Here is an 11,080-nt window from a genome sequence, read left to right on the forward strand (position 1 = left end):
TGTTAAAAAGGTTAAATAACATATTTTATTGGAAATTTGCAATAATCCTTATATGAGGTTTTTTTGCAGCCTATAAAAACACAATTAACTGATTTAAATTCCAATGATATTTTACAGTATATTCAAAAGTTGCCGCCTTCAAATTTACATCAGTGCCTCCTTAAGTATAATTTGTTTAAATTGCTTCTTTAATGGATTTATAGATTACAACAAGCAGTGATTTGGTGAGTGGTTGTACATATAGTGCAGAATTTAACATACAGCTTTTTTTGATTAGTAATTGAATTTCCTTTCTTGAGTAAGGCAGTATGGAAGCTCTGAACTGCACAGTGAAAAAAATTATGGGATAAATATTATCTCATACGCACATGAAGACATCTTGTACTTACATGAAAATATCTTGTATGTACAGGATACTTTCATGTATGTGTGAGATAAAGTTAGATTAGAAAAATTACAAAATTGCGGTTTGGGGCTACCTAGTTATGATTTTACTTCAGTTTGATGTCATTCCTATCTCTTGTAGTGTAATGATATTAAATGCAAATGAGTGGGATTTGATTTATTAAAGGAGTGTGGAATGGTTTAGGTACATGGTTTTATGTTTACAGTTACCAGTCTGTACACTCTTACAGAGCCCTTGAGGAGATATGGTATTTATTTTTTTTTCCTGGGAAACAATTTGGTCCATATTCAACTTTGTCTTGTGCCCACCACTTACTATCTCGTGCCTACCACTTACTATCTTGTGCCCACCATTTATATATATACAGTGGTGTGAAAAACTATTTGCCCCCTTCCTGATTTCTTATTCTTTTGCATGTTTGTCGCACAAAATGTTTCTCATCATCAAACACATTTAACCATTAGTCAAATATAACACAAGTAAACACAAAATGCAGTTTGTAAATGGTGGTTTTTATTATTTAGGGAGAAAAAAAAATCCAAACCTACATGGCCCTGTGTAAAAAAGTAATTGCCCCCTGAACCTAATAACTGGTTGGGCCACCCTTAGCAGCAATAACTGCAATCAAGCGTTTGCGATAACTTGCAATGAGTCTTTTACAGCGCTCTGGAGGAATTTTGGCCCACTCATCTTCGCAAAATTGTTGTAATTCAGCTTTATTTGAGGGTTTTCTAGCATGAACCGCCTTTTTAAGGTCATGCCATAGCATCTCAATTGGATTCAGGTCAGGACTTTGACTAGGCCACTCCAAAGTCTTCATTTTGTTTTTCTTCAGCCATTCAGAGGTGGATTTGCTGGTGTGTTTTGGGTCATTGTCCTGTTGCAGCACCCAAGATCGCTTCAGCTTGAGTTGAAGAACAGATGGCCGGACATTCTCCTTCAGGATTTTTTGGTAGACAGTAGAATTCATGGTTCCATCTATCACAGCAAGCCTTCCAGGTCCTGAAGCAGCAAAACAACTCCAGACCATCACACTACCACCACCATATTTTACTGTTGGTATGATGTTCTTTTTCTGAAATGCTGTGTTCCTTTTACGCCAGATGTAACGGGACATTTGCCTTCCAAAAAGTTCAACTTTTGACTCATCAGTCCACAAGGTATTTTCCCAAAAGTCTTGGCAATCATTGAGATGTTTCTTAGCAAAATTGAGACGAGCCCTAATGTTCTTTTTGCTTAACAGTGGTTTGCGTCTTGGAAATCTGCCATGCAGGCCGTTTTTGCCCAGTCTCTTTCTTATGGTGGAGTCGTGAACACTGACCTTAATTGAGGCAAGTGAGGCCTGCAGTTCTTTAGACGTTGTCCTGTGGTCTTTTGTGACCTCTCGGATGAGTCGTCTCTGCGCTCTTGGGGTAATTTTGGTCGGCCGGCCACTCCTGGGAAGGTTCACCACTGTTCCATGTTTTTGCCATTTGTGGATAATGGCTCTCACTGTGGTTCGCTGGAGTCCCAAAGCTTTAGAAATGGCTTTATAACCTTTACCAGACTGATAGATCTCAATTACTTCTGTTCTCATTTGTTCCTGAATTTCTTTGGATCTTGGCATGATGTCTAGCTTTTGAGGTGCTTTTGGTCTACTTCTCTGTGTCAGGCAGCTCCTATTTAAGTGATTTCTTGATTGAAACAGGTGTGGCAGTAATCAGGCCTGGGGGTGGCTACGGAAATTGAACTCAGGTGTGATACACCACAGTTAGGTTATTTTTTAACAAGGGGGCAATTACTTTTTCACACAGGGCCATGTAGGTTTGGATTTTTTTTCTCCCTAAATAATAAAAACCATCATTTAAAAACTGCATTTTGTGTTTACTTGTGTTATATTTGACTAATGGTTAAATGTGTTTGATGATCAGAAACATTTTGTGTGACAAACATGCAAAAGAATAAGAAATCAGGAAGGGGGCAAATAGTTTTTCACACCACTGTATATATATATATATATATATATATATATATATATATATATTGTGCTCTCCACTTACTATTTCGTGCCTATCACTTACCATACTGCGCACCATGTATTTTAAAGTCTCACCAGCTATTATTCTATGTGTGCTGCATAAATTCAGATGAGCACCAAATACCATTGCATGTGACTGTACAGCATTTTCTGAGAACAGGACTTATCGCCAAACAGTTTGATGTTTTGTTCGCACAGTTACATTCCATAGAAATGGATATTGGTAAGTTTATAAAAGCAGGCCATACATTCAAGACCAGGTCGCTTAATCCGCGAAGCAGTGCTAACTACTACACTAATGTGTTGTGAAAGGAAATGGCATTAGTTAGCTAACTACACACTTACAAGCTCACAGCCAGCTTCCTATTTGCACAAGTTGCAAAAGGAATTCATAGTTCACATATTGATTGCTTGTGAAGTTTGCCCAGTCCAATGCAGGTACACTAATTTAATTCTCTGGTAAACTTGGCACACTCGCTTATCTACGCTGATGGATTGTGATATTTAATATGTATCTAGAGTTAAATCCAAATTGGGACTCTTTAATTCCCACCGTTTTCAGACAAGAAATATGCCCTTGTTAACAAGCCAAAATGGAATATCCTAGTAAAATCCACTGGCAAACCTGGAACATAGGTTTTAGCCTACATTTTCAGGTAGCAATTACTATAGAATAAAAAAAGAAAAGGATACACAGGCATTGAAAAAAATGGAAGGATAGCACAGGAAGACAGGAAAGAGAAAATAGTTATTTCTACCTCTTTCAATTTCTGACCTTTTGCAGCAGTGCTACTTCTGTTTTGAGATTTCATGGACTTTGAACTAGTGCAGGTAATAAATAGTGAAGGCAAGAGTAAAATCCATGTAGGAGACTGGGTTACAATTAGAACTTTGGAGCAGTGTGGCATTAATGGCCAAGTTGTTCCAATGAATGCCTGGAAGCAAAGTTTTCGTGTTGGCACCAGGTCGACAACCAAGAAGATGAGATGGACAGAAACTGCTTTGTCACCTTCCATTTTGCAAGAGGAAAGAGGAAAAGAGCAAAGACATGAAAAAGAACTGAAGAGACAGAAAAAAAGACACTTAATGGGGTTTAAGTGAGTAACAAGTCCACAATCATACAATAATAGGACTAGTCACAGTAGCTATAGATTAAAAAAAAAAAAGTTTCTTTGGAACCCAGGGTATTACAGCAGAAAGTAACAACAGCAAAATTATGAGAGGTGGAATGCCAAAAATAAGGACATTAATATTTGGCTCGTAAAGTGTAGATTCTGGTTATTAACTAATTAATTAATTGGGATAATTAATATAATACTGTTATTAAGGAAAAAGCATACTGAGCAAATTGGTGAACTTTTCAAAAGAGCAGGTGCAGTTGGTACATTTGGAAGTCATATGGGCTCTGAAGTTTAAGTATAGTCTAATTGAGAAAACATGGAACCCCTGCTGCGGTTGTCAGCTGTGCTACAGGCACAGGACGAGTGGAACAATTCTGAACCGAGGTGTTTAGCACAGCGAGTATGCATATGGTAATCAGACAATTGTTGTGGTGGCCTACAGGGGGAATGATGAGGGTTGCATAGCTATAATGTCTCTTGGTGGTGATGCCATCCTATACTGGTAAAGGCTGATTGCAGTCAAGAGTTACATCATGGGTGGAAAAGCACAAAAGGCAACTAAGTCAATCCCAAATGTGTGAAGAGGGGCCACAAATGTTCGTTCGTGAACAGTTTATGTAGAGGCACATGTGCTCTTATTTAGGAAGAGGTGGTTGGCTCTGGCACATGTGGTATGTTACTGTTCAAATTTTCAAGTTAATAGGGCTGCATATGCTTTCATGAATAGTTTAGGACACTGGTCTAATTAACATTTAGATACAGGATTAATATAATTTAGGTGAACAAAAAGAATTCACACAACAAACTTAAATGACAGTGGGCTAGTTTAGTGGAAGGTGTTGACATGTCTCATTTTGAACTGCCAGATGTGATGACATATGAAGACCTTAGAAAGCTAAAGAAACAGATGAAAGTGATCAGGAGCGCATCCAAGTTCTTCAGATTGTCTTTGAAATAAAGAAGATATTTAATGAACAAATGGTCACTTACAATTTTTAACACAAGAAAAGCAATCACTGCCGTGTAAAACACAAGTTGTGCAACAGACTCTTCAAACAATTAAGTCTGTTTAATTATATCATAAAGACATTGTACAAAAGATTTATTAGGGGTGGAGTGTTGTGGTATGAAATTTTGTGTACAAGTTGATAAATATTTTGTTTGTTTTATTTGTAACTTAGACAAAGCAGTGTAATATTAGTGTTTCATTGGTGAGAAGCTTCGATGTTTAAAGATTCTGCCCACCACCCCCAGTGTTCAGTACTCACTAAGGAATTTATGGGAGAATTGGGGGAAGTGTCTCAAACTTGTCTGGCAAGTGATTCTCTGCAGGACAGCTAGCTAGCTCTGCAGGAAGGCTAGCTAGTAAGCTTCACTCAGCAAATGGTTTTTGGGGGCAGGTGTGAAAATAAGCCAGTAAGTGGGGGATGTGTCGTACCAGAATTCTATTGGTCTAAAGTTGGCTGTTTGATTTTGAATCAGAAGTCATTCTGTACCACAATGCACTATTGGCAATGGGATTTGGACAGAGAATGTATAAATTTGCTTGCTTTACCCATCCCTCTGTCTCTCACACCATCACGATGGAGCATCTCACACACAATGGACTGAAAAGAAGACCACACTGAGAAGTACAGTTCAGCAGCCATATGGAGACAGGCATGTGGTCTGTCCTGAAGAAAACTAGAAATGATGACTTAACTAAAGACATTTAAGTAACTTACATGTTTGTGTGCCGCCTGAAACTACATATCAGCATTTATCAGGTTGTATGGTTGCCAGTGTTCACTTGTACTCTGCTTATTGTTATTATTTATGAATATTATCAATAATACATTATTTGAAGTGTAACTAAACTCCTGCTTGTCTTTTACTCTAAGTAATTGCCTAAGGTTATAGATGTAGAAGGGAAGGTGGGGAGAAGTTATAAAGTACAATGCCTTATAAACAGTGCTACCTCTATGGGATTTGAGGCATTCTCACAAAGGCTACACAATAAACAATACAAAAGGGGAAAGTAGAGTAATATAGAACGGTACCAAGATAAAACAATAAAATGTATTATCGTGGTATTTCCCTCTACTTACCTTTTACCTATTTTCTTCAGGGATAAGTGTGCTCATTAGGTTCGTTACTGGGTTGGTCTACTGTCCTTAACACTAGAATCCCTGAAGCCTACGAAAAAACTTATAATCCTGGGCCACCTTAAATTCCTTCGCACCTCTCCATCAGCATCTATTGTTTTGCAAATGTGTCGATCAGCGCAAGCAGTCTGCTATCCCATCCCCACACAGATGGAGCTGAGTCCATCCCAAAATATTCAGAGCTCAAGTCTCTTTATCTGGCAGTGAGGTGCCTGGAGTTGTACAGGATAAATAATATATCATTATTAGGAATACATACATTTCATGTGTGTTCCGAGTCTATAATGATCTGTGTAAGTGTAGGATGGCAGGAAATGCAAGGCAAGAAATACTGAACACATACCTGAAGTAGAAACTTTTTCCATGTTATACTAATAATGACATGAAGTGTATAATGTGTTAAGACTTTTAAGTCCGAATATCAAATAAACAGGTGAGTTTTTATTCAAGTATATAACCAAAGTTAAAAAAAAAAAAAAAAACATTCAATTTACATGTTGCTGTTAATGAGTTACAAACCCATGCTCAAATGTCAATTGACAGAAAGTTGATATGTATTCTTAGATGGTACAGAATTTAGAACTGCTGCCTTATAACCAAAATGTTGTCGGTTTGAGTCCGGGCGCTCCGTGTTTTGAGATGTATGGTGGTATTATCCACTCTGATAGCAGTCACTAGACATCATATCTTTGATTGGCAGTACAACAAATAGTTCTGAGCAGGCATCAACCACAGCACCAACTGTGGTCATCGCTGCTCTTGTGAAACGAATAGAGATAAACGCCATCAACTCAGAGTGGCAGAGGCAAATTTGTTGTACCACGTGCACGTCACTGAGAGAATACAACTGAATAATAAAAAAAAAAAGTGCTAACTTTTACAAGTAGCCAAAATTTACACCGGGTGTTAATCAAATGATCAAAAATATGTTTTTATTATATTATAGTAATAGCAGCTCACTATTCAAAATGCGGAGCACCTGGACTCGAACCAGCAACATTTTGGTTATAAGGCAGCAGCAGTCTTACCTTTGCACCATCTAAGAATACATATTCAACTTTCAGAAAATGATGTACAGTCGCGCAATGGTATTTGGTGCTGCTCTGAATGTATGTGGTGCACCCACAATAATGTGTGACCTTTAAGTATCTGGTGCACAGGTTATAGTAAATGGTGGGCGTGAGATAGTAAGTGGTGAGCACGAGCTAGGAAGTTGTATGCGTATTGTTTCCCAAAAAAAAAATACACCATATCGTCTCAGGGGCGCCCCGTATGATTGTGCAGACTGATAACATAAACATAAAGCACGTACCTAAACTCTTTTCAGTCAGATAACTCTCTCGCAACCCTAATCTTAACTGTAGTGGAATGGGGCATGCGATGGGCATTTCGTGACTGAGGTTGTGGGCATTATCTGACGTACGTAATAGGTATTGCAGGCTGCAGGTAGACAAATCTCCAACCCTCCCACACTCCTTTAATAAATAAAAAGTACCTGTCTGCTTTTTATATCACCTTGCTACAAGAGATGGAAGTGATGTCAAACTGAAGCGCTGTAGCCTTGGTAAAGTCGTAATTAGGTAGCCCTAAAGTGCACTTTTGTAACTTTTTAATCTAACTTTATCTCATACATACATGACAGTATTTCGTGCATACGTGAAAACATCTCGTATGTACGTAAAAGTATCCTGTATGTACGTGAAAACATCTTATGAAAGGATCCTGTAGGTATGAGATATTTTCACATACATACAAGATAAGGATTATCCCAAAATTTTTTTGTGTGTTTCAGAGCTTCCGTAAGGCAGAAGAGACTAATGAGTGAGTTCAGATGACACAGAACATTTTTGGAATACAAATGTAATGTTTTAAAAAGTTGAAGCATTGGAATCTCATTTTAAAACATTATTCACTACAATTCCTTTCAGGGTATTACTGAAAGCAAAGAAACAATGTATGCAGATAACTATAATATTTAAACCTTCCTTATTTACATTTTAATTTATGAAATATTTTACAACAGTCTCAAACCTTCTTAACCATAATAACCCAGACGTACTTGCACCAATGCTCTTGCTATAATTTCTTAGTGTCAACAAGCTTAGTTTCTTCTTAGCTGTTTATTCATATCCTCTGTGATAATCAGATATTGTATAGTTTTCCCTTCTTTTGATTCAAAAAAGAATGAAATTGTCATTTACAACACTAGCATCCACCTGTGCAGTGAGACAGTGGATCCCCCTCCTTTATCAACTCCCTGTTCACTTTCTTTCTAAGTACAACACACTCGTGACTGGAACACCTCTTTCCCCAACTGTTGACACCCCTTGCCCCACATTTTGACGCTGATTGATCATTTGATTACATTTGGCTTTGGCACAATTAAAGCGTGATCTCAAATCAGAATGTAATACATGCAAAACTGCCTCTAAGTGAAATGCAATATGATGGTCTGCTTTTAGTTACAGCTTCTCTGGTGACTTCAGCTGATCTCTGTTTGTCTGTCTGTCTGTGTGTCTGTCTCAGCTCCTACCTTCTTTGTGCAGCATCACCACTACATTCCACCGATCCACAGTGCTGCATCACACCCTTATCCCCAATTGAATTGCTGTGGACTCACACCACAAAGTATTTCATTAAAAAGATTTGCACAGTAGTGAGCTATGAACCTGTAGTATCTTGTCTGTTCAGTGTAGTTAGCAACTTCCAAACACCATAAAAGCAAGCAATACACAAATTGTGTGAAACAGAGAGGGCTTTGCCTGACTGGGAAACACTCTGGTTGTCAGCAAAGGAGGATCCGTAAATATGGTAGTGGGTTTTTTTTTATCTTATAAAAAATTGATCCAAATTAAAAATTCCTTCTTAAAGGTTAAATAGAGTGTGTGAAAAACGATGGCATTGTTGCTGTAGTAATTCAGGATATTGATAACAGTTCAGTAAACATTAGCTGCGTGATGGTGCTAGTGTTCAAAAACACAGATGGCAATTAAACACTGCCCTTACATTGGACATAAGATAAGACACAAATAACATCAACAATTGTAAGTGACTTATCAAAGTTACAAAATACATACTTCCAAACATATGATCTCATGCTGTATTCTCCAGATAGCTTATGCAAACCAAGAATATTGCTTTTAAACAATCATTCTTCATGGCAGGCAGACCTTTCCCATGCCATTGTGCAGAAACAAGACTGATGTCAATCTCACGTTTTAGTAACGTTGCTGACCAGCAGATAAATACATCAGATTGGATTCAGTTAATTAATCATTTATTGTTTTCTGAAAACAATTCAATTTTTTATTGTGATTCACAATATCTTGTGTAAACATGGTGGTCAGTGGAACCTGTGAATATGTAAAGAACTGACTGTGGCACGGGGCCGGCGTCCATGCCCAGCCGGGGATGCCCCTGTAATGTATGTTTGGGGGGAGCAGCCCTGGATGGTGCAATACCTCCCCCTGGACGCTAGAAGGCTGCCCCCCTGGGTTGGAGAGGTGCCTCGGCGCCCACAGGGCTCCACGGGAGTTGGAGTTGGATGCAGCCTTGTTGGGTCCCACAGGCACCGCCAGGGGGTGCAGTAGCTGGGACTCCTGCGCCCCTGTGGGCCATGTATGCACCACACCCGGAAGTGCAGCCAGAACAAGCCAGTCAAGCACCTGGAACACTTCCGGGTGAATTATAAAAAGGGCCAGCAGCCACCACTCTTGGAGCCAGGAGGACAAAGCTAGACGGGAAGAGTGGTGGTGCCAGAACAGTGTGTGTTAAATTAAGTGCTTTTGGGACTGTGTATTGCCTGTGGGGTTCACAGGGAAGACGTGCCCCATAAATTTGCAAAAATCTTAAGTAAACTTTTTTCACGTTGTCATTATGGGGTGTTGTGTGTAGAATTCTGAGGAAAAAATGAATTTAATCCATTTTGGAATAAGGCTGTAACATAACAAAATGTGGAAAAAGTGATGGGCTGTGAATACTTTCCGGATGCACTGTATGTATAATAGAAAAAGAACTGGAAAACAAGAACAAGCTAATGGGTAAAAATAAAGTAAATATCGAATGCCGAAATAAATAGGAACCCAGATAATAAAACTAAGAGCCACTCACCAGGATGAAGTCTAAGATTGGCCTGTGCAATGTGCTTCCCCTGTAAGCCTTGGCACATGCCAGCATTGCTATTCTTTTCCTGTCAGCCATGGCAAAATAAATTAACTAAGGATAAAGGATTCAAATAAGGTTAGAGGAGGGCCACATCATTATGCTACCATGAAAGGAGAATTGGGTAAAGTTATTTTCACACCAGAAAAATAAATAGTTGTAAGAACCACACTTTTCTCATTGACTCATCATTAGGGATTTTTTTTTTCTTAGAAAAATTTATTTTTCTTTATTTTTAATTTATTAAAATTTAAATTATTTTAATGCATATGTTTGGACTTTAGGGTTTTATTTATCATGTACATGGAATTATTTTTATGGCATGTTCCCCTTTTTCTGTAGATACTTAAGCAGTATTATTCTGTCACAAATAGGGAATTCTGGGAGATCGTTCATTCATTTGGAGAGGAACAGAAAAGGCTGTTTTTACAGTTCACAACAGGCACTGATAGGGCTCCTGTGGGTGGACTTGGAAAACTCAAAATGATCATAGCCAAAAATGGTCCAGATACTGACAGGTTGGTACACTTCTGTATTTTTTAACTTCATTTAAAGTATTTCTTTCCATGGATCTCACAGTGGATTGATAGTGTATGTTACATGGGCATATTAATTTAAACTCTTGCACAGTATTTTTTCACTGAACTTCTGATAGTTTTCAAAAATATTCTTTATTTCTCTGCATAAATATATACAGATTATCCCTTACTTTAAATATACATTTATGAACTTGGTTCTTCTTCAAAAAATTGTTCCCTCTGCTAGTACATCTAAACATACACATTAATCCTATCAAACTCTTTAAATAAATTAATGAATTGCTGTGGTTAATTGTAGCGTTTAAGTTGAAGCTTCTTTTTAATAGGGTTTCAATGTAAAAAAGCACATTGATTCAAGTATAAAAAACTGAAATGTCATAACATTATTTAGGTGTTTTATTGCTAGAATAAGGACCTAGAATAGAAAAACAAAACGTAAGATAGAAGTACATTGTGTAAAAGTAACCCAACTTTTTCCATCCATCCATCCATTATCCAACCCGCTGAATCCGAACACAGGGTCACGGGGGTCTGCCGGAGCCAATCCCAGCCAACACAGGGCACAAGGCAGGGAACCAATCCTGGGCAGGGTGCCAACCAACCACAGGACACACACAAACACACACCCACCCACACACCAAGCACACACTAGGGTCAATGTAGAATCGCCAATCCACCTAACCTGCATGTCT

General features: G+C 38.3%; 1 protein-coding gene across 2 annotated transcripts in view; it reads left to right on the top strand.

Moving 5' to 3' along the window:
- The window catches only part of ube3a (ubiquitin protein ligase E3A), a 174,950-nt gene that overhangs the window by 160,684 nt on the left and 3,186 nt on the right, over window positions 1-11,080 (top strand). For both annotated transcript variants that reach the window (XM_028800041.2, XM_051926868.1), the window contains exon 10: window positions 10,224-10,367. In XM_028800041.2, coding sequence (XP_028655874.1) covers window positions 10,224-10,367 — 144 coding nt within the window. The remainder of the gene's footprint in view (window positions 1-10,223; window positions 10,368-11,080) is intronic.

This window comes from Erpetoichthys calabaricus, chromosome 4, assembly GCF_900747795.2.
Source record: "Erpetoichthys calabaricus chromosome 4, fErpCal1.3, whole genome shotgun sequence".
Lineage (NCBI taxonomy): Eukaryota > Metazoa > Chordata > Cladistia > Polypteriformes > Polypteridae > Erpetoichthys > Erpetoichthys calabaricus.